The sequence below is a fragment of the Schistocerca serialis genome, chromosome 5 (assembly GCF_023864345.2).
Source record: "Schistocerca serialis cubense isolate TAMUIC-IGC-003099 chromosome 5, iqSchSeri2.2, whole genome shotgun sequence".
NCBI lineage: Eukaryota > Metazoa > Arthropoda > Insecta > Orthoptera > Acrididae > Schistocerca > Schistocerca serialis.
In genome coordinates this window covers 590,412,781-590,437,280 of record NC_064642.1, presented here as the reverse complement: position 1 = coordinate 590,437,280, position 24,500 = coordinate 590,412,781, and the positions used below count along the sequence as shown (strand labels likewise).

The window sequence follows — 24,500 nt, the reverse complement described above, 5'->3', positions numbered from 1 at the left end:
CAAACGGCTGGCCGCAAATTACCTACATTCATTTAGCGTTTAATAATGATGGTGCTTAATGACTTCCAAAAAACTTTAAATAAAATTTCAAATTTTCTCCAAACTTTTCTTGCTTACAGCCCCTCAAAGAAATTAAAATAAAACAGTTGAACGCAGTGTAAATGTTCGTTGTTTATTTGGTAAAACTTTAGCATCAAGCACAACGTTATAATTTATTATTTATGTACTGTCTATCTGTATTCGCTAACCACTTTGCAGACACCTTCCACAAATACCACTAAAAGTATGTACAGAGTTATATCATTGTACGATCTAGTTATGATTTTGCTACTTCAGCCATAAAGCTTTTACATATTTATCTTTAAACATTCATCACATTAACACATTTGCCCAAAGTTGGCAACCTCATATTTAAGCTCTAGAATTGACACAGATTTCACTTGTCACATTTATCAATATCTGTTTCTTGTTCGACTGGAAATGATACTTTGTTTATAAAATATTCAGTTTATTAATGTTTCAGTTATTTTGGATTCTAAAAGCAGGCAGCATACCAGCCAATATAGGTCGAACTATCATTAAATGCTGACCAAGTAATTACGAGTAAAACGAAAAAAAAATAGTTTATGCATTTATTTCGCCAGGTATTAAAGCACCCTCTACCTTCTCTCTTCTATCTTTCCAGACATCATCACAAAATTACAATATAGTGTACACAAGACATCTGCTGAATATCATAACAGGATAGCGATGGATACATGGAATTATAGTAACGTCAGACTATTGACATATTGTTATTTTCTCCTAACATAAGGTTGTTGACTAATGGGTTTAGTAATACTCTAGCAGAAAAACTTGTCTGCGATTAAATCCCGAGAAGAAGTTAACTCATCCGAGAAACAATAGCGAAAATTACCAAACTGTGAAGGAAGAAAAAGAAAACAGAAATGAACAGAAGTTTATAAAGCTGACTGATTTGACAAAGACACACTAACACTAGTTAACTAATGGTCAGATGGGAGACATCTGGGAGATACCGAGAGCTAACACACAATGAAGATAACAAATGTCCTCTTCAATGTTGCATGGTGTTAGATCCTAGCAACAGAAAACTATATTGCGTGCAGTTAGGAGATATCAATAATTAAAGAGAGTTATTAAAAACACTGCTACCAACCTCTCTAATTGCACAGCTGATCAACATCTTTATCTGACCTCAATAGTGTTACGTCCTTACTCCACATGGCACAGTGCAGAGATCTGCAATTTATCCTCAGATACGACGCGGAATGTCACGACAAGGGAATTTCACTTCTCCATATTTGTTGTTCTTTCTAATTTTGAAGAAGAAAATTTCTTACAATTTCAAGATCTGAATCAGGTACCACCGAGTTGAACGCCTTCAAACTATGGTACGACCACTAGTGACCTCATGTGCTGTAACGTATAGTGTTTAACTAGATTAGCAAAGAAATTATTCATAAAACAAAAATTCCTTGTTTTCAGTCAGGTAGATGGAAAGAAGGAGGGGGCGTGTGAGGTAAGTTGAGAAATGTGAGGTAATATTTTACGAGTATCAGATGACAGAGTGCTAGATTTTCACCAATGTCCAAATAAACGAAAGGGGTCTACTCATTCCAGAGGTGCACTACAAGTAATAAGACTCTCTCAAGAATACTAATCTCTGATTTCAGTAATTAGGCAGACTGACAGCGTGCACGACATTTGTTGCCCATTCTTCTCGCTGCTGTTGGAGATAGTTGTATGTTGTACGTTTCTGTTATGCTATTTTTCAGACGGATAGTAGAAATTCGATAAGCCTCTCGTAGATAAACTGAAACCAGAGCACCCTTAACGGTATATCGATATCAATGAAACATAACATCACAATTGGATTTTCTTGCCAAATTCATAGGAAAGTACTACGTTTGCTGCATTTTTAATGACGTACAGAGAGTATATGACAATCATTGCAGTGGTTCTGAAATCTCCATTGCTTACAGTTATTTTTGTAACTGACATTATGTTTACATCTTTTTTGGAGGACAAAATTAGCGAACTTGGGCTATATAAATGCAAGCAGTTATTTACCAATCCATAATTTACCATTATCAGCCGTTTCACGTCCACAACTTGATAAAGGTCTCGCCGGACTCATGCATTACATTTCTTGAGCCATATGCATCAATGAATACTCCTGCATGTTTTCTTGCGTCACTTATTAACCTCCAGTAGGACTGTAACGAGTCGGAGTGTGGAAAGTCAAAGGTCCGAATGTGCTTGGGAACATAGAAACTATGAATAGGAAAATGCCAGGGGTCAGTCTAGACAAATACAGTGAGAGTCAGTGATGTAAGATGGAAAGGGGATAAGGATAAATACGGTGATATCAGTAAGAGCAGAAGACGATATTACAAAAGTAGTATCCGTTACGAATGAGAAGGTACAGTCGTGATAAAGTTACTGTGAACAGTTCAGAAACAGGATCGTTATCGTCAGAACCGACAGCAAATCAACGCCAACAACAATAATTCGGGTATAGCTGCCGACATCACAAGCAGAAGGGGAAGGGGCAGAGACAGTATATGATGACACTGAACGGGAGGCTGAGTACGTAAAAGGAGATAACCTAATCATCAGGGGAGATAGGAATGCAGTGAAATGGGAAAAAACTGATTACAGTGTTATCGGAGAACATGACTTTGGTAGTAAGAATGAGAGGAGAACAGCAGACGTCAGCAGTGAACATCAGCTGATAATAACGTACAACCTGTTCAGAAAGCACATGAACAAAAAGTATACTAGAAAAGGCCTGAAGACACGAAAAGATACGAACCAGAATACGCTACAGTGGGGCAGAGATATCACAATCAGATACTTGATTGTAAGGCACACCCAAGAGAAGATGTAGACCCAGACCACAATTCAGTAATTTTGATGGGTTGGTTGAATTTAAGTGAATTTAAATTAATCATCAGAGAGAATACAGGTATAAATATGTGGATCCTGAAGTTCTGAGGAATAAAGACAAGCGTTTGAAGTTCTCAGTGGCTGTAGATACTGCGATAATGAATACCGTAGCAGGAAGTTCGCTTGAAGAGGAACTGACATATGTAAAAAGGCCAGTCACATACGTTGGTCAGAGAAACGTAGGTGCAAGAAGGTCACTGGGTAGAAATCTTGTGTAACATAACAAATACTTCAGTTGATGCGCAAATGATGGAAGTAAAAATATGATCAGGAAAATAGGGAACGCAGCAGTATAATCCATTAGGATCGAAATAAATAGGAACTGCTGGGAAGCTACGGAGAACTGCCTGCACGAAAAATGTAAAGAAATCGTAAAATAAATTATAAACTGTTCAACGCATTGAAATGTTAAACCAATCATAGTTGAAATGAAAAGCAAAACACTGCAGGAGGAATTCCACCGCTAAACGTATATTAGGTAGCGGATAGGTGGAAAGGAAACAATAGAGTGAAGGTATTTACGAGTGGCAGGAACTATCTTCTGAAATGAAAGAAAAAAATAGGAGTTTATTTGGAAGACGTAACAGACCAAAGATCCAGTGGCATAGGCAGAGCCTTGGCCTACTTTCAATTAAATAAGGTAGAATGCGCTGAAAAAATTTCTTTGGAGTGTCGAAAATTGAGTAAGTGTCACCCAAATGACTGTTAAACCTGGTGTGCATAATCTACAAGACTGGAGACATACCATCAGAATTCCCCAAAAAATATCGTCCACATAATTCCAGAGATATCTAGGGAATTTATTTGCGAGGCTTACCGCTCAGCTCTTGCACCTTTGTTGACACGAATAATATTCACAATAACAGACAGCAGGGGATCTCTTAGGTGAGGATCAGTTTGGCTTCAGGAGGCACCAGAGAGGCAAATCTGACGTTGCGCTGGATAATGGATACAACACTTAAGAAAACACAAGACACGTTCACAGGATTTCTAAAAGCATTGTAATGTTTCGAGATATTTGAAATTATCAGGAAAGTAGGAGAAATCTATAGAGATTATAAAAATGTGTATGTATGTATGTAAGTTTGTTCCATATCTCCTCCTAAACCAATGGACCGATTTCAATCAAACATGATATACTTACCTCTTAGTGTCTGGAAAGTATCGCTGCTGGGGTAAGAAAAACCTACTAATCAAAGGGCTGAGGGTAGGGGTGAGAAAGAAGAGTAGCTCGCGACGTATGTGTACGCAGACTTCATTAATGCAGTATTTGAGAATGAGAGAACTTGCTGACCTGCAACAAACCTTTACGAAACTTATTCTCACTGACAAGCTTCGCAAAAATCATGAAAGGAGAAATGTTTGACGTTTTCAGTATTTTCGCTGTTTATGCAATAAAACTGCCGCCTCAGGCATGAGGTTTTAATTTCTTACTACTTTACTAGGAACTGTATTCGCGACACATCACTGGACGACACATTGTTCTGGAGATAAGACATCATAAATACTGAGCGGTGTGAAAATGAAAATACAGGTCGAAATTCACTAGAGATACAGTTGAAATATGTACACAGTTATTTAAAGAACAAACTACATAACAAAGGTTAAATAAAACTGACAATTCAGTAGCTGCTAGAATAAATCCACATGATGATTACATGAAGTCTGTGTACTTAACCACAGTAATATTCTCACAGTTACTTAACATATAGTTTCAGTGCAAATAAAATTAACAGTGCTCAAGTTTTTATGTAAAGCTTCAAAAGATTCAGAACGGATTAAAAGTATGTAATGTCATATTAGGGAATCTGCACAATAACAATGACTTGTTGTGGCTCTATTTAAATTTAAATAAATGCACTGTCCAGTACTCGAGACTAACTACATCGTTTACCCACGTGAATAATATTACTGGACTTCGTCATTTTGTATTTGTGCCACGCTGTGTAGGATGAATGTGTGAGTGTGTGTTTGTATATCGGTCTTATTAGCATGGGGAACCACGAAACACTGAAAAGGAACCGTGAAGTTGTTTACCAGTGCAGCTAATTATTATTGAACAGACCCAAAGAGAATAATAAAGAACTGATGGCAGCGTTTTCTGTATGTAAGAACTGTAGTAAAGATCACCTGTCATCGAAGTAGCAGTATACTGTAAAGGGATAGTACAAAGTTAGTAGCCGATTAATTTTCTGTTTTATTTCATAAATTAGCACTTAGAGTAGAAGGAGTAGTAATTATAAATTACAGGTGAAAGAATTTCAGTGGTAAACTTTACTGCTCACACTGCTTTCAACAGTGAAAGCGAGGAGAAACTACAGGTCATACAGAATGGAATGAACAGTCTACCGAGCACTGAGTTGACCTGAAGGTAAACTGAAGATAGACGAAAGTAATGAGAAGCAGGAGAAGTCAGTATCGTGAGCAACTGACCATCGAAATTAGAGACCACAAAATACACGGGGAGAAGGAATTCTGCTACAATGGTCGCGAAATAACATTTGACAGAAGAAGCAAGGAGGACATAAGATGCGGACTAGGAGGATCAAAGAGAGCTCTTAAGGTCAAAAGTAGTCTTCTGGCATCAAATATTGACCCTCATTGGATGAAAAAGTTTCTGAGAATGTGGGTCTCGAGCGTAGCATTATCTGGAAGAGAAACACGGACTGTAGGAATACCAGAATAGAAGAGAATAGAAGCAATAGCGAAGTGCTGTAGGAAGATATAAAAAATTAGGTGAAGAATCGGCAAATAACTAACACATAAAAAAAACGAGGGACAGGATGATATGACATGTGTCGAACATCAGGGAATAATTTCTATGATACCAATGCCGTTTTTTCCAGCCTGTGTTCCGCGTAACACTTTGTTACTCAGGAAGTAAATACAAGGTGGTCCGCTGAAAACTATTAATATCGAGGCGCTTTTTTCGACATCCTGACGGTACTAATTGTATTTGTTCTAATTTTATTATGATTCCTGTGTTTTAGTTATGATTTGAAATTGAAGTAATCGATGAGTAGAACAAGTTTTCCTCGTTTTTTAAAAATTCTCTTAACCATCAGAGTAAAGTGTTCCATCAAGTTACCAGTATTCTCAAAGTGTTCCTTCAGAGGAAAAGTTTGGTAACCCCTGCAATAGATGAACCTCTGCAGAGTAAAAACTGTAGGGGAAAACGGAGGTTGGAACACATCCAACAAGTAATTGTGGACATAGAGAGAAACTGCTACACTGAGATAAAGAGTATGGAACCACAGAAAGGAATTCCTTGAGGCCCACATCAAACCAATCAGAAGACTGATGACATCCACTCACACACACACACACACACACACACACACACACACACACACACACACGACTGGAACTTCAATATTATTAAATCCCATTCTTTTTTCCCCGTGTGTTTATTGTACATATTTCCGCTTAGCTTGCTTTATTTAATTCCTCAATTTGTTTCTTAACTTTATCCTAGTGGCAAACAGTACAAAATCATCGCCCAAACACTGAGATGTACAAAATTAGCATGCGTTTTTTTTAAGCTTAGGGGTCTGAACAGTTCCTCGAAGACTGCTGAGAATGGTGTTGCTGCTATGGAATCTCCTTGCTTCACGCCTGTTTCAATCACTAACTTGGTTAATATCATCCTGAAGAGGCAAAGTGGAGTTACATCATCTACTTCATATTCTTCAGTACACTAGCACAGACAGAGTTAATGTTTTATTCCTCCAGTGGTTGTTAGTAGAGATTCTGCTGAAATCATATCGATAGCATACTCCTAATCTACGAATACCAGGTGAAATGGTAGTTCTTTCACATTCTGTAATTCTGTAAGTCCATTCGTGGGCCACTGGACTATACTAACTTCTGAAGCCAGCTAGCTCCTTTCATGTTTAAAATCTATTTTTTGTGTGTTTTTGGTGATAATGTAAGTTAAAATTTAATATGTCATGGAGAGTAGGCTGATAGAAAAAATTATAATAATAAAAACAAATGGCTCTGTCTCCCTTCTTATGAACTGGAATGATGGTCGAGTTCAGGGAAATATATTTCTTCGCAGACATTTTATGTAGATATTTTTCACGTTACTTGTGTATTAATTTTTTCCGTTTTGAGTCATTTGTATTGAAATACCATTATCTCTAGGATCTTCCTTCTCTTCATTCCACGAAGTGGTTTATTCGTCTCATCTGTTATTACATTTCTGAATCATTTCTTTGTTTATACACTCATTTAAGTTTCTACAGTTTATCTCTTTGTTATTAGTAAATGCCAATCTAACTGAAGAGATGTAATATTCAACAAACGTAAATTTCTGCTTTGGTTTCACTACAATATTGTAGGTTTCGATTGGGTCTCGTACCAAATGATTTTGAATCTTTTCATATATGCTCGGAGACATTTCCAAACAGTTTTCTTTAATTCTGAACATTCTATCATGTTAATATTTTCGTGTGATCGTAACTCTCACCTTCTGTTTAATATCTTCCTTCTCCCATTAGAAATTTCCTCTTCTTTTGACTTCGTCGAGAAAATTACATAAATAATTTCTTCATAAAGCAATAAGCAGTCTAGATCACGTTTCATTAACTGTTACGACCGATTTCGGCAGAATTGGACCATTTTTCAGATAATTAAACGTGAAACATACCGCTTTTAACTTATAAACAAAAAAGGATAACTGACTTGTCTTTCAACAAAATGCCTCCTTTCAGAGATAATTTTCTATAACTGTTATTTTAGTGACACAGCTATGGCGTTCCAATACCACTATAGGTTAGCGAAGCAGAATCAAATATCAGGGTGTTGATAATAATGTTTGCTGAAGTAGAACGTAAGTGTAGATATACCACGCACAATATTTTTGACTCAAATTACGTAAACAGGATGTGTAATTCGAAATAAAATTTACTAAGATTGTTCCAGTACAAGACCTACACACAGAGTTCACTTCTGACATTATGTAAAACACATGGGCAACGTCAAGAGGACTGGAAGCGTCTTCGATTCAGAAACTCTTTCATGATAGAGCACTGTTACGTTAAATCTAAGAGACGAGTAGCACCAAGAGTCCTTCAGGAAAGTCGTTGTCACTTTTTGGACTTTCCAAGGTAGGGAACGGTCATCTGGTGAGAACGAAGCAGGTAAACGTCATGCTAGACAGGGCGAATTGATGAAAGGTAGGTGGGTCAAAGGAAAATTAACAGGCACCAGAAACTAAATTAAGGTTGTCGTGGTCCATAATCGATAAACTGCTCAAATAATATAAAATTACATGTTTGAAATATGTGATCCCAGCCAGTTCTCATTCCGTGGAACTGTTGCATCTCACAGTATTTCCCAAGGACAAAGTAACTCATTTAATTAAATCCTCAACATAAATATATACTCGTAATTACATGTAAGCATACAATCATTATCGTAAATATGTAAATCAAATAACGAATCACCCAAAAGAATTTTAAGCGTTACTGCGTTAACCCTAGCGTGCTACGAGTCCCTAAGTCAGAAGACTACAGTATAGTGTTGCGACAATGAGAGAGGAAGTGACGGTTCAGTACTGGTAAGTTAAATAGAACAAAATTATTAAATTACACAGGTTTCGCTCAAGAGCGATGAGAATTGGAAAACATTTAAAGTATTTTAATTGTTTGTACTGTTTGTAGTACTTAGCAATTTACAATCATGTTACGTTCCGGAAAAACATGCTAAGTGCCTACGTGCAGCACGTCTATCTCAGATGTTTATTTCTAGAACATCCTCTGTTCCCACAGAGGAAAAATGGACGGCTGAGCCAGACTGACGTGTAGGTAGTACCAATTAATCACTGCTCTCTTAATAAACGCGTAATTGCTGCCATCGGTTTTTTGCTCCAAGTAATTAATTGGAGCTCTGTGATCAGACGCACAAAAGTAACGCCAGGGCTTCGTTCGGGCACAGACCCCTGGTATTAATTCTGGGTGCTGTGTCGGCCTTCCCACTCTAGTGCTACTGGCACATTACGCGTACACGAACTCATCAGAACCTCCATTTTGTTAAATGGAAAAGAGACTGATGATGCACAGTACATGAGCCAGATTACCAACAAAAACATGTATAAATGTAACGTTATTTATGCATAAATTCCATTTAAACTGCATTGTCCATTAAGCAAATAGTCCCACGTATATCGAGCCGTGTTTATGAGGGCCTATGGGGCAAGTTGTGCCAGCTACTATAGTCTCCTTTGTAGTATTTTCTCGTTGGAGAAGAGCTGTGGCTGAACTGCTACTGTTTCGTGCTCTGGAGCGCAATGAAAACGTGCACTGTTTCTTTTATGCATAAATATGAGAGAGTAGGAGGGTGTGGAGCCTTTTGTGAGTATATGGAAGGAAGGGAATTCGGTTCGTTGCATATGGTTCCTTTCAACAACCTGTGGCTTAACCATACAGGTAAGATTACATTTTAACGTAGCAAATTAAACACAGTCTAGCGTCAATAAACTACACGCTATTACAGTGAAGCGTCAATGGAACTGGTATAGGCATGAGTACTTAAATACACAGACATGTTAACAGGAACAATATGGTGCTGTGGTCGACAACGGCTATACAAGACAACAAGCAGTTGTTAGATCAGTTACTGCTGCTACAATGGCACGTTATCAAGATTGAGTTAGAACGTGGTGTTACAGTCGGCGCACGAGCGATGGGACACAGCACCTCCGAGGTAGTGATGAGGTGGGTATTTTCCAGTACGACCACTTAACGAGTGTACCGTGAGTATCAGGAATCCGGTAAAACATCAAATCTCCGACATCGCTGCGGCCGGAAAATGATCCTGCAAGGAGGGGACCAACAACGACGTAAAGATAATCGTTGAACGTGACGGAAGTACAACCCTTCCGCAAATTGCTGCACGTTTCAGAGCTAGGCCATCAACAAGGGTCAGCGTGCAAACCATTCTACGAAACAACATCGATATGGGCTTTCGGAGATGAAGACCCACTAGTGTACGCTTGATGACTGCACGACACAAGGTTTACGCTTCACCTGCGCCCGCTAACACCGGCATTGGACTGTTGATGACTGGAAACATATTGCTTGGCCGTACGAGTCTCGTTTCTAATTATATCTAGGAGATGGGCGTGTACGGGTATGCAGACAGTCTCATGAATCCGTGGACCCTTCATGTCCGTAGGGGACTGTTCAAGCTGGTGGCGGCTCTGTAATGGTCTCGAGCGTGTGAAGTGATACGGGACCCTTGATCCGTCTAAATATGACACTGACAGGTGGCACATACGTAAGCATCCTGCCTGATCACCTACATCCATTCATGTCCATTGTGGACTTGGGAAATTCCAGCAGGACAACGCGACACCCCATACGTTCATAATTGCTACAGACTGACTCCAGGAACACTCTTCTTAGTTTATACACTTCCACTGGCCACCAAACTTCCCAGACATGAACATTATTGAGCGTATCTGAGATCCCTTGCAACGTGCTGGTCAGAAGAGACCTCCATCGCCTCGCACTCTTACGGATTTATGAACAGCCATGCAAGATTCATGGTGTTAGTTCCTCCAGCACTACTCCAGACATTAGTCGAGACCATGCCACGTCGTGTTGCCTCAGTTCTGCATGCTCGCGGGGGCCCTACTCGACATTAGGCCGATGTGCCAGTTTGTTTGCTCTTCAGTGTATAACGTTTCTCTTCGTTTCTGTGCTAAAGAAAACTCTGTTTGCCATTTGCAGAACTGGGTACTTCCATTTCAGTCACCTCCGCAGTACTGCATGTTAGTTGCAATTTAAGTTTACTATGTGAATATTAGCTTTGTGGCATATGCTTTAGGAGAAGACAAAGTTACTTGTCTTGGGAGGAAGAAACCCTAGCATCATTCTGATGTCAGACTAATATGCACCGTTTCTGACGTTGGCGACATGCTGACCATGACCTCAATTACTTGCTGGACATCTTTCAACACCCATCTACATCACCGCATCTCAAATGCTTCGATTCTTTTCCTTTCCTGTTCCCCCACTGTCAATGAAACACTTTCGTACTGATCTGCACTCTAAATGCACATTCTCGGCCATTTCTTCTTCAAGTTAAAGCTCATGCTTGATCTAGTGGAGTTCTTTTGGCGGATACTGCCGTCTTTGACTATACTCGTCTGATGTTTGCTTCGTCCGCCAAGTGCTTTTTGCTTTCAAGATAGCAGAATCCTTAACTCCATCTACTTCGTAGCCTACAGTCTTAGTTTAGTTAATCGTTAGTTCCATCTCTGCATTCGTTTATCTGCGGCTTAGTCTTTGGCTGTATAGACTGAATAGACTGCCCAATCCACTCAAAGGTCCTTTCACTAAAGACAGTAAGGTCATAGGTGAAATTTATCGTTATTATTCCTTCATCTTGAATTTTAATCCAACTGTCGAACTAATCTTTTATTGCCACCATTGCTTCTTCGACGTACAGATTGAACAATAGGGAAGAAACACTGCATTCCCATCTCGGGTTCGAAATAGTCATACGAATTCTAAGTAAATGCTTTACACATCGAAGTGCTGAAAATATTTACAGTAATTAAATAAATTTGCTAATTCAGTGTGTCCTTGCGATGGAATGAGACAGCTGACAGAAATACGGACATGTGGTAATTCTCAAACAAAAGGACAGAATCGGTGGTGCATAACCTAATAATAGGTTATTATTTGAAGTTGCTCCTTTATAAATATGAGGAAGCAACCAAATTTACATGTTAAATGCTTTAATGGGTGTCGGTAGCCTAAAATCGATTTGAATAATCAGCGGGAGACCCAGAACGAAATTTAATCATATTCATTATCCTTGCAACTAGCAATTATGAAGAGAAAAAAAACAAAAGCCGTGATGAGTAAACGCTGCAAAGAGGCAGCTCAATCACGCATGTTTTGTCACTTATTTACTATTCCAAGCGCGACAGATAAAGTTGAGACAAATAGAGAAAACACGGGAAGAACTAAATTGAAATGCAAATAACTTGTGACTTACAGTTTTTTAGATAGTAGTTATTCTTAGTGTTTGCTATAATTTTGTGGCAGTCTCCTGGTGAAGATATATAGGAGAAGCGACACAAAATCTACATTTCGAGAGATCTGAATCTCATTTTTCGTTTAGCCTCCTCAAGATTATTAATTATATCCAGTGAATGTGTTTGAAGGATGGCAGTAGAAATCTTCTCTTGAATGGTGTTTAACGGTCTTCTCCATGGGCTCTGTTATTCTCAATACACACTGGTGTTTTTAGTTCTGGGTATTCCATCTGGACTCCCACTATCAGTGGTTGAGTGCCAGATCATCCATGTTGACACCGGACTCATGATTGTGTAGCTGAGTCACTGAAACACTGTATAGAATAACTTCTACTGAAGTAACGAACGACATTTGATGGGCACGAACGACCACTGTTACTACCACTGCAGATATGATCTCTGGCTGAAAGATATTTCCGTTATGTCACAATTATTGCAGATACAGTTCACATTATACCCTGTAGGTAGGAACCAGTATTTTCCTCTTTTGCAAAAGTTAGTTGCAAACGGCAGAGAATATTTGTCCTTATCGACTAGACAAACCTAACTGAAGAGCAACTGAGGAAGATCGCAGCCAATGTTAACAACATTACGGTTCTGGTGTTGGTCTTTCAAACTCATTCTAAGAGGAAGGAAAAATTACACCACTGAATACCTATAACAAAGTGAGGAAGGATTGGTAACATTTAAATAGAAAAATCTCCAAGAGCTTCACAAAGCATAAATTGACTGAAAGACCATAGCAATCCATGCGTGGTTGTAAAGGTTGAATGGTCATGATGAGGTATTCATCAGTTAAACTCTCGCTGCAGCAAGCGGTGGCTTGAAGTGCTTAAATATACCTGGCGACAGCTCCTGGTAGACGGGGTTGTACAGTTCTTCTTTGCTGTAGGGATCTGAACAGATGAATACCGTTGGCTCCTCAGGACCCCTGTAGCCATTTGGGTAGACAACATTCGGCTTCATGTCGATCATCTGGAACAGAAGTGTCAGTGTCCAGTGTTTATTGCTCTAATTCACTCTTAATTTACTAAAACAAATTCTTCAGAACATAATATAAAATCTTTAATCTTAAGTCATCCATATGCGACTGTTATCTGGATCTACGACTATTGATGATTTATAATAAAAATTAAAACAATTATCTCTGTCAGCCATTTTAATTTTCTTCACAGCGGATTTGGAGGCAATTTGATTCTTCTTCATGAAAGTTACTCGAGTTTCCTATGAGTAATTACCTTGTCCATATGCTTAAAATTGCCCTTTAACATTTACAATCTGGTGTTTTCAGTAGTGTTGGTGAATTTGAACAGTCTTTGAGAGAATTATTTCGGAATTTGTGGATCATACAACAACTTTAATTTATGATTTTTCATTGCGATTATTACTCATTTTACCATTTGGTGTTCAACAGCATACATTATTAATGACTTGCCAGACATCTTGTGACGTCTCCCAGAAATTTTACAAAATATACGACAGGTCTGCGGTAATTTTCATTCCTAAAACGGTGACTTCGCACCGCATTCCACACACCCCTACAACGTCACCTATATCGGCAGCACCTAGAGAGAGGGCGGAGTGGTTCAGACTTTGGGCTCCAAGTCAAGGGTAGTGAGGTTTTAATAAACTCGTAGCCACCCTGATGTAAGCTTACCTAACACCCGTAGGATATTTCAAGTGTATGTCAGGAAGACACATTGTAATAAATTCACTACAATCCTCTTCAACAGGTCATCTCTCATTTTCCTATGACACAAGAAAACTATATATAAATAATTATGCTAACAGAACAACAGGAACTTTATGTCACCACTTGCAGCTTTTGTATTTACACAGTACGATGATTGTCACTATTAGGTCATAGCTTTTAAATGCATTCTGAAATGCTGCTATGACTATTGTAAGTAAATGCTTTTCTTTGATAATATCTCGTTATGTGTGTTCCGCAACTCAGTTAGCAAACACCGGAAACCTTATAGGTTCCTTGTGTTGTCAGTCTCTCTGTCCAACTGTTACGAACTCTTTCTCTCAGAAACGTAGTTGTATAAGTTGAAATTTAGATCAGATATTACCGTCTATAGTCTCTTGTCAGTAGAGTCAAACAGTATGGCTATTTATGTCACGTGTTTTTATACTCACTAGCTCACTCAACAAAACATATAAGGTACTTCTCATTGATATATAAGCACGAAATTTGTCATGCAGCGAGGTTTTACAATACCGGAAAAAATTCGAATATCAACTTGTAATTATATTACATGAAGAAAAATGTTTTTGTCATTTTTATCGAACTGTCTGTTAGTCCCTCTGCTAAGATATCTTTGTCAAATACTAATGTCCACGATCCTTCAGCTTCATAAATAATTGAAGCTGTACTAATAAATCAATGCAGCTGAAAAATATTGCCATGTATGTCACGTATTTTGACACTGTAAAACTTACTCATCAAAAACTATGTGAATATATGTTGGATCTGGTGATCTATAAGTATTGTGCATACAAGGAAAACGGATTTTTCAGTCTTATGTTTAATCAATCCATCACCTCTCAATGTTGTAAGGAAACACCAGAAGTAACACACTCAGATTCAGCCTTAAACTGTAAGTCCCATTTCCCCATTTGGACAACTAGTGTATATTAGGAACACTTACGTCGCCGATGTGGCGTCGAATAGAACTGGCACCAGGCTGTTCAGCCACACAAAATTATTACTCTTATCTATATACATAATCAAGTTTGTATGGAAACTTCAGAGCGGAAGTCCTACTCGGAAATGGCCAATTTGTTCTGTTCAACTGTTTCCAGTGTCGACTGTATGTTACTATGCGAATTTCAGTAAATACAGCTATCCTTGTTCAATGGTTAGGCCAATATGAAACTTGAAAATGAGAAAACAGACCTAGTGCTCCGACAGTTCACCGTTTGTATTCCATTATCCGGAGGAGCACATGTATCGTTCATGTATCGTTCATGTATACTGACGACAGTGAAGAACGGTAGAGCAGAATCTATGATGTGGAATAAGCTTTCCAGACAGTAACGTGGGCTTCCAGCTACCCTTTGAAAAACAGGTGACCGGCTCTCGCCATCTTAATGCTTTTACCCATGCGGCGTGTCACCCTTTACTATTCTTTGAATCTGATCAGGGATTCACAGCGCCATCAATGCTGATACATATAGTATGCAATTACAGTTTTAACTACAGCAGTATTTTGGATACGTCAGTTCTAAACTCTGATGATCTCTAGATGTCAGAAACTGCTCAAGAAATTAAGTTTGTTTTGCTCATTTGGTTGCTGATTTTTACAGCAAATATAGTAGGGCCAATATAAGTAACGTAAGCGGGCAACTATACAACTACCAACCCGCTTAGATTGCCTCTTTATACACACACGCATGCACAGACATACAGCAATATGGCCCGCCCACTCACACTCACTCTCTCTCTCTCTCTCTCTCTCTCTCTCTCTCTCTCTCTCTCTCACACACACACACACACACACACACACACACACACACACACACAGACGCGCGCGCGCACACACACACAACCTACGCTCCTTCACTAATAACGATTCTAATGACTGGAATAATATAAAGTCATCTAGACAAAGGAGCACTGTTATGGAAGCCGGAAGATGTCGGCCAGTGCTGTCCAGATATTATAGTGCTTCTCGAAAAATAATTTTAACGAATCACGACGCACTAGGGACAAGCTGACAGAGAACTGGAAAGAAAATAAACGAACCCTAGAATTAAATGTTTCTTGCTGAAGCTTCGATAATGAAGATTTTATTGCTGCTCTGAGTTCACTCGAGCTGACGCTTTACGATATCCGACTACATAAAACACTTGGCTTGTGAAATAAATCGAGACTGCTGCGTAGTTCGTATGTGACTAAGGACAGTAACGGGACCCATTCCGTTCAAAACATCCCGAATGTGTAAATGCTGTTTTTCAGACCCCTTCAGAAGATGTGTGTGTTTCTTCTGTTGTCGACTCAGGAAGCGTGTGTGTGTGTGTGTGTGTGTGTGTGTGTGTGTGTATGTGTGTGTGTGAGAGAGAGAGAGAGAGAGAGAGAGAGAGAGAGAGAGAAGAAGAAGATGGAAGTAGGGAAAGAAGGGATTGAGAGAGGCCTACTCTACGAAAAGCCTATGTTACTTGTTCACCACATAAACTTACTCCATGTACCCTAATAACAGAGAAAGGCAATTAAAAACAATGCTATTCGATGTCTTCTGACATAAAGAAGGAGAAGCAAGACAGAAGAGATCACAATTGCGACTCATCTCGGAGGGAAAGACACCTTGATATGATGATTGTCCGGGGCTGTCATTAACCTGCAGTTTAAAAAAGATGAAAAGTAACTCGTTGAACTATTTCGGGAATTACTACAGAGGACGATTATACCCTAGAAAAGGAAAATGTTTAATTATTCCACATGACAAGAAAAAACAGCATACATGACACTGAAAACTACATGCCGCTTAACTTCTTCTCCACAATGGAGAAGCTATTTAATGAAGTTATTACCATTGAATATTAATCAAGCAAAACAACAAACTGGTTTGATAATTCAGTAAATAGCGTTAGACTACTTATAAACTGCAAAGCCACTACGGAGGTAGCCCCTGACGTTGTGGTTGATAATGGAATAAAAATCAAGACAGGTTCATAGGCTTTGCCTACCTCGAAAAAATGTTCCACAATGTAAAATGGTGCAAGATGCTCCACATTAAAAAAAATTTCATGTAAGCTATATGCAACAACAGGATGTGCTAGGATCAAGAGGGGATTGTAAAATAGGTAAACCAAGAACTAAGTGCCCATACAAAAAAAGAAAGAAAAAAAGGTTCATTTGGCTCTAAGCACTATGGAGCTTAACATTTGAGGTCATCAGCCCCCTAGACTTAGAACTACTTAAACCTAACTTAACCTAAGGACATCACACACATCCATGCCGGAGGCAGGATTCGAACCTGCGACCGGAGCGGTTCCAGACTATAGCGCCTAGAACCGCTCGGAAACTCCGGCCGGCTGACGGAAGTGAAGGAAAGGATTAAGAGTGGGGTTAAAATTCAGGATGAAAGGATATCAATACCAGATACGCCGAAGGAATTGCTAGCCACACCAAATGTAAAGAACAACAACAGGACCTAATGAATTGAATGAACAGTCTAATGAGGACAGAAAATGAACTGGCAATCAACCGGAAACAGGTAAAAGTAATGGTAAGAAGCATAAATAAGAACAGCAAGAAGCTTAACATCAAAATTTTTGATTAAGAATGAGACGAAATCAAGGAATTCTGCTGTCGTGGAAGGAAAATAGCCCATGACGGACGAAGCAAGAAGGATATAAAAAGCACCTAGCACAGAAAAGAGGGCACTTCTGGCCAAAAGAAGTCCATTACCATCAAACATAGACCCAGACTTGAAGAAATTACTGATATTGTAAAGCATTGCATGGCAGTGAATCATGCGCAGCGGGAAAACCAGAAAAGAAAGAAATCGAAGCGTTTGAGATGTGGTGCTACTGAAGAATGTCGAAAATTAGATGGATCGATAAGGAAGGAGGAGGTTCTTCGCAGAATCAGCGAAGAATAGTACATATGGAAAACACTAACAAGGAGAAGTGACAGGATGACAGAACATGTGTTAAGGTAACAGTCATTAACTTATTAGAGAACGTTGTAGAGAGTTAAATCAGAAGAGAAACGAATTCAAGCCTGTAAGTTTGACTGAGTAGCGAAGAGTGAAAGATAAATAAATAAAACTGAAACACTGTAGGTGTACAGCTTCCGAGGGTTACTCGAAAAGTGCGGTATGACTTCTTATAGAACACAAACTACCACAGAGTTGTTCAAAAAGTATTTTTATTTAATTCCTCAGTCGTTTCTCTATTTTCCTACATAGTTACCACGTCTGTTTAAACATTTTTCATAGTATTTTACAGTTTCTGTATCCTTAAGTCTTAGTCGTCTGCCGCCTCTGACGATAACCACTCTTTTACTATTTCTTCCGCCGCTGAGGAATTCCTTTAGGCAGCGAAACAAGTGAAAATCACTCGGCGCTCAGTCTGGACTGTACAGTGGATGGACAATCTGATCCCATCCAAAAGATCTGATCAGATTTGGGGAGTGCAAGGCAGAATGAGGTCTTGCATTACCATGAAGCAACCAAACTTCAAACCTCAGAAGGCCACTTCACTTCTTCTGTATTGCCTGTATTGCAAGCCGAAGATGAGTCAGGGTAACGCCGTATGTGGCTGCGTTTATTGTTGTCTCTTACTGCATGAACTCTAATTAAAAGTCTCTATGTTTATCCAAAACACATTTGCCGTAACCTTCCGCGTTAAGATTCTCTGCTTTTCCTTCACTTTGACTGGTGATTTGGTGTGATGACATTCCACTGATTGACTTTTAGACTCTCGGCTCATGTGAGAAACCTGTATCTCGTCCCCTGCGACAATGTTGTCTAAAAACTAATGACCTTCCTTATGACAATGGTCCAAAAATTCAACAGCACAAGCCAATCTTCCCATTTTATGTTTCTCACTAAGTAGCCTTGGGAGCCAGAGTCCACCCTCTTTGCGGACTTGCGAATTTTCGCAGACAATTTTGTACAAAGTTGTTAGACCCACGTTGGGAAGTTTCAACGCTAAAGTGGAAATTTTTAGTCGCCGGTCTTCGCGAATCTTTTTGTCCGGCTTTGACAAAATCTTCTGATATTGCTGATGGTCGGCGTGATCGCGGTTCATCGTGGACGTTCCCCCGTGCGTCCTCGAAGGATGTCACCCACTACGCCCTTTGCTGTCGCTCATCTCCATGGTGTCACACACTCATCCTTGCTGTCAAAAACGAATCACTAACCGTACTTCACAGCCGGCGGTCTGATCAATTGTTTTAAACATTTTGAACAGACACTAAACAGCACACTGCGGCAGTACCAACGCAAAAGGCGTCATTTGACGAGTAAGGCATGCCGGAAGTCGGTGCGCATGCGCGTTTCAGTGTTCGCGCTACATTCGATTACCTACTGCGATTCAGACTTCAGTTTCATAACAATTTCCGTACAAATCCAAAACGAAAAGAAGTTTTTGTTCTTGTTGCTTTAAGTCTGAAGACTGTGCAACACTACATATTTATGAAGATATTGAGCTAGAAATGAAAAGAAAAAAAAAATGCATTCCGATTTTATGTGTGTCCCCGAGACGAGAGTGAAACAGAAACTGCTTAACATAATTCCCTCTCTACAGGAGTAAGTTTCGACCTAGACAATTTTAAGGCAACATCTTTCAAGTTTTAACTAACCGCCAGGGTAGCCGAGAGCGCTGATGCACTGCTTCTTGGACTCGGGTAGGAGTGCCGGCCCCAGATCGAATCCGCCTGGCGGATTAACGACGAGGGCCGGCACGTTGGTCAGCCTGGATGTGGCTCAAATGGCGCTGAGCACTATGCGACTTAACTTCTGAGGTCATCAGTCGCCTAGAACTTAGAACTAATGAAACCTAACTAACCTAAGGACATCACACACAACCATGCCCGAGGCAGGATTCGAACCTGCGACCGTAGCGGTCACGCGGTTCCAGACTGAAGCGCCTTTAACAGCACGGCCACACCGGCCGGCTAATGTGGCTTTCAGGCGGTTTTCCACATCCCGCTAGGTGAATACCGGGCTGGTCCCCAAGTTCTGCCTCAGTTACACGACTCGCAGACATTTGAATCCGTTCGCTCTCTTTCATGGCTTATACTAGACGCAGACAGCTGAGGTACACTAATTCCGTCCATGGGGGTCCGGGGTGGCGACAGGAAGGGCCAACTAACACTAGTAAATTCGTAGTAGCATGGCCGACCCCACGTCGACGTGGGACGACGACCCAAATGATGATAGCCTTTCAAGCTTTAACTGTCAGTTACCAGGATAGTGTTTGCCTTTAGAGAGGCTCCTTGGTATGAAGAAGAACGCCAGATGCAGGAGCCCAGGGATACATTCCTGAGAGACAGTTAGCGGTGAGGAGATGCCAAGCAATGACAGCCTAACAGATCTGGAGTGTTCTCTCTGAACTCGCTTGTAAGACAGACTCGGCCATTTGTAGGAACGCTCGTCTATGGTGCCAACAGAAAATAGTATCTACCCTGACAGCCCGGTGTTTGCTTGCACGAACCGACATTTTAAATAGGAGCCAGACGGGCCACTTAGCGTCGCTTTCGTAGGTGCCGAGGAGCAGTCAACTGGCAGCGTCCGTGTCCATCACATAGGACCTCATGCACAACCGCCAGCATCCATGGGCAAAAGACGGAGAGGTGCTCCGGCCTGCAAGCTACTTAAAGCGCCATCACGTGCCAATGTTGCTGCTCACTGCTAGCACCTCTCTCTCTTGCTCGTCTGAACCTTATAACGGATTCATTGACTATATTTTTGTAACTTGGTTTCTAAATTATTCTTGATTTCATGTGAAACTGAAATTGACACTAGTGGACTCTATCCTCCCTATTTCAGTACATAATATTCGTTCTTTGTTGCTTTGCGAATCTTGAATGTGGAATGTGTAACATATAAAGAGTGGAATCTGAGCTGTGGTATTGCACATTCTGTTCACCTACATCACATGGTTAGCATCGATTAACCAACGTTCAAAGTGCTTCAATCACACCTGCGAGTAATATCGAGTCAGGTAATTTGGAGGCAACACGATATGGTGTCAGTTTCACTGGTTTTCATTTGTTTGTGGAAGTGGTGAGCGGTCAAAGTGCAAGCCACAACTTGTTTAATGGAGCTCTCCATATTAGTCTACTTTTCAGGCCTCTTTATCTCTGAGTAACTTCTGCGACCTATGTTCATTAAAATCTGCTAGCAGTAGTGAAGCCTTGGTCCCCTTCCGAAATTTTTACCCTACACACTTCGCTATTTCAGGAAGTGTTCCGTGAACAGAAACCTCATTACAGTCAAGTTGTCAAATTTATTTTTTCCCCAGTTACATTCAGTACCTTTTCATTAATGAGCCGACTTGCCAATTTAATCATTAGTTTTCTTCTATAGCTCTACATTTCAAAACTTCTAATTGTGTCATGTCCGAATTGCTCGTCGTCCATGTTTCACTTCCGTAGGAGGCTCCATTCCAGAAGGACATCCAAACACTTAACTTCTTGATATAAATTTACGTGTCTGGCGCTCAGCGGGCTTCTGACCGAAATGCCAGTAGAGTACAGTGTTAGGTTCGCCGCAGCATTAGTGAGGAGAGGATGGCGAGTCCTTCGGCCAAGCCGCGTTTCATCCGCGGGAAATATTCCCCGTACTCAGTTTTATAGCAAGTGGAGTCGACCCTGTGGCTATCCTACAGGGACGTTTCTACCAGGTTTTGAAGCCGGCAGCTCCAAGGCTAGTGTCTAACGCTTTGCGCCCTGGACAATAATGGTCACATTAGTTCTATTCTGAGTGTGGCCAGCATGAAATTTATACCCTCTCTACATCGGTCGTCAACAGTTATTTTCCTACCCACACTGAAAAACTCGCCAATTAATTTAAGCGTTACAGCTTCTATTAAATTTAACACGGATGGTGAGGTAGTACTTGTCAGAATCGGCAAAGAAAGGAAACGTACGGGAAACATTGGCCAGAAGAACGGACTGGATGATAGGACAAGTGTTACGATAGCAAGAAATAACTTCCATGGTACTAGAGGGAACTGGTTCTTCTTCTCATTGTCGTGCCTTTGTACCACATCTGCGCAATGTCGCCACTGTTGTTAATGGATTGTATACTGCTGATTAAGGTAGTGGCCGGAGACCCTATCTGTCGCCATCCCGAAATCCCCCTCTCGGGACGGAGTATGTATACCCCACCGGTCTGCGGTAGTGTTATTCATGTGAAATAATTCGAAAGTTCTGAATGTTAGCGAATGGAGACGCGACTTCGTTACCTGACCGGTATTCACCTAGTCATATGTGTGAAACCACCTATAAATCAAATCGACGCTGGCCGACTCACGCCCCTCGAATCCGTGGAGCGGTTACGATCGGGAGCCGGTGTATCTCCCCGTATGGGAAGCGGCGAACTAACGCGCACTGACATCCGAGCGTGTCTTGGGACTACAGGAAGTTGTACAGCGTAGAATACGGGAGGGGACTGAAGACATTCAAAAAGTAATTGAGAATGCACGGTTCTAGTGCTACTCTGAGATGAAGAGATTAACGTAAAAGACTAGGATGTGCGGCGTGTCCCATCGAACTAGTCAGACGATGAATGACTCCAAAAAAAGTAAGAAATGCTGCTTTGAATGAGGAGTCAGTCAGATAGAAAACCGTATCAGGACTAACAACCTCAACATAGTTTCCAGGTTCTAAACCACAAAGTAATAAACGACTGTCTTCTATTCATACAGAGTAGCAAAATTGGCAGTGATTGATTTTAATAAATTGAATAGAGATTGAAGACTAGTTATCGTCTATGTCTGCAACGGAAAGTTGTAAGTCTGCATTTATCAAAAATTTTGACTGATGGCGCAAGACAGAACTTTTACTGCAAATGGCTCTGAGCACTGTGGGACTTCACTGCTGTGGTCATCAGTCCTCTAGTTAAAGTAACCTAACTAACCTAAGGACATCACGCACATCCATGCCCGAAGCAGGATTCGAACCTGTGACCGTAGCGGTCACGCGGCTCCAGACAGCAGCTCCTAGAACCGCTCGGCCACTCCGGCCGGCGAACTTTTAGTACGAAAGATACTAAAAAAACATAGAGTCGCTCGAGTGCAAAGGAAAAAGGTACGTGGGTGAGCGACTTGAAAACAAGTAAATACCTCAGTAAAGAAAATGATATGGAGGCACTGGTGATGTAGCCAGGTGAATGGGTGATAGATGAACCAAAGAACGTCCTTGCTGGATTCCGAGAGATCAGAAAAGTTCGAGCCAACGACCTAATTGAAGATGGGTGGACGACATCAGAAAACGTGCAGATGGAAGGAGGATAGTGACGACTGATAACTCTAGCGTGTGGGAAAAGTTGTAGGAGATTGTTGTCCAATAATGAACGTCAATTTGTTGGTAGTGATGGCGACGTACTCCGTCGAAACAGGCCTCAGAAGGAACAACTACACCGTCCTTCCGCCATTTCATCCTCAGCCGATAGGCGTCACTGGTTGTGGATATGGTTAGGCACGTGGTCAGACACTGCTTCTGCAACCATCGTCAATTTTCGTGACCGGGGTCGCTACGCGAAGAAATACACAGGTTTTTGAGACTTCCTCGCTGGTTTCCAGCTCTTACCTATTGTATCGAACGGAAGTTAAGGAATCGGACAATTGTGAGGATGGTCAGTGTAGCATGTAAGGCAGTAGTAGCGCGTCCGGCGGTAACAAGGGACGGGCCCGGAACAGCGGTAAGCCAAGTACTGCTGGGGGCTACGGGCAGGCACTCGTTCACGACGTCGTTAAACAGCGGATGGCGGTAATTGCGTTCGGGATGGGCGCGCTGCCCTCAGCCTCATTAGTAATCCAGTCGGCGCGGCGCGGAGCGGAGCGGCGGGCGGCTCCAGTTCTCCAGCTCCCCGGGCAGGTGCAGGCGGGAGGCTGTCCTGGAACCGCGCTGGAATGCCCGCCCCGCCGCGATCGGCTGTGACGGCGCAGCGGCAGGTGAGGGAGGCAGAGGCGGCCACGGCCGCGGGCGGAGGCACAGATTTCTCGGCAGGTGCCATAGCGCTCGGCCGCTGCAGCTGCCCGCCGACCGCGCACCTGCCCCGCTAATGAGCTCATAAATAACCGATTTAAAACAATTTCACCGTGGGCACCTCTCCTCCGCGTGCTCTCACCGTCTCGCGTCGTAAGACACACTGCCGCGTGCCCAAAGCAAGCGGTGTCTCTGGTGTAATACGTCTACCATCAGACGAGCCTAGGAACGTTTTCTACAGAACTGTATCATCCAGTGGACAGGCAAAGTGAAATTGTAACATACCGTCTTTCTAAGCCCAACTGCTGCCACATTTCCTAGTGGCTAATAATACTTTATTCTCCGTTAAACTTGACGTATAGTGAACTCCGCTACACCTAAGTGTTCGATAGCAGTACAAACTTTATTATATGTCGCCTGTTAATGTGTATGAGAGTAATTGGAAACGTCTGAACCACTCACTATGACACATCTACACCACACTGTCGATGAGACGTTAAATCATCGTCCTAGTTATCTTATTTGTAGGTTTGAAACATGGCCATGAAATTGTAAGAAGACACATTTTGGGAATTTACAGAGAACAAAGAGCCACTGGAGGATGTACCCCCTAAGTCAAAAAATTAGTAAGAAAATAGAGAAAAGTTAAGATGGCGATTTTAATATTTCAAGTTCCACCCATCTGAGTACAACGCATATAACGTTCTCCTAATAATGGGGACCCCTCAGAAAGATCCTTTTTTGGGATACTGTTTATCTATCGCGTTGTATTGGCTTCACTGTTGGTTATGTCGTCAAAGCGCTGAACCT

At 41.1% G+C, this 24,500-nt stretch overlaps 1 protein-coding gene across 1 annotated transcript in view; it reads right to left on the bottom strand.

Moving 5' to 3' along the window:
* Positions 1-24,500, bottom strand: part of LOC126481386 (uncharacterized protein C6orf132 homolog) — a 305,702-nt gene that overhangs the window by 14,464 nt on the left and 266,738 nt on the right. The window contains exon 6 of the mRNA XM_050105108.1: positions 12,865-12,997. Coding sequence (XP_049961065.1) covers positions 12,865-12,997 — 133 coding nt within the window. The remainder of the gene's footprint in view (positions 1-12,864; positions 12,998-24,500) is intronic.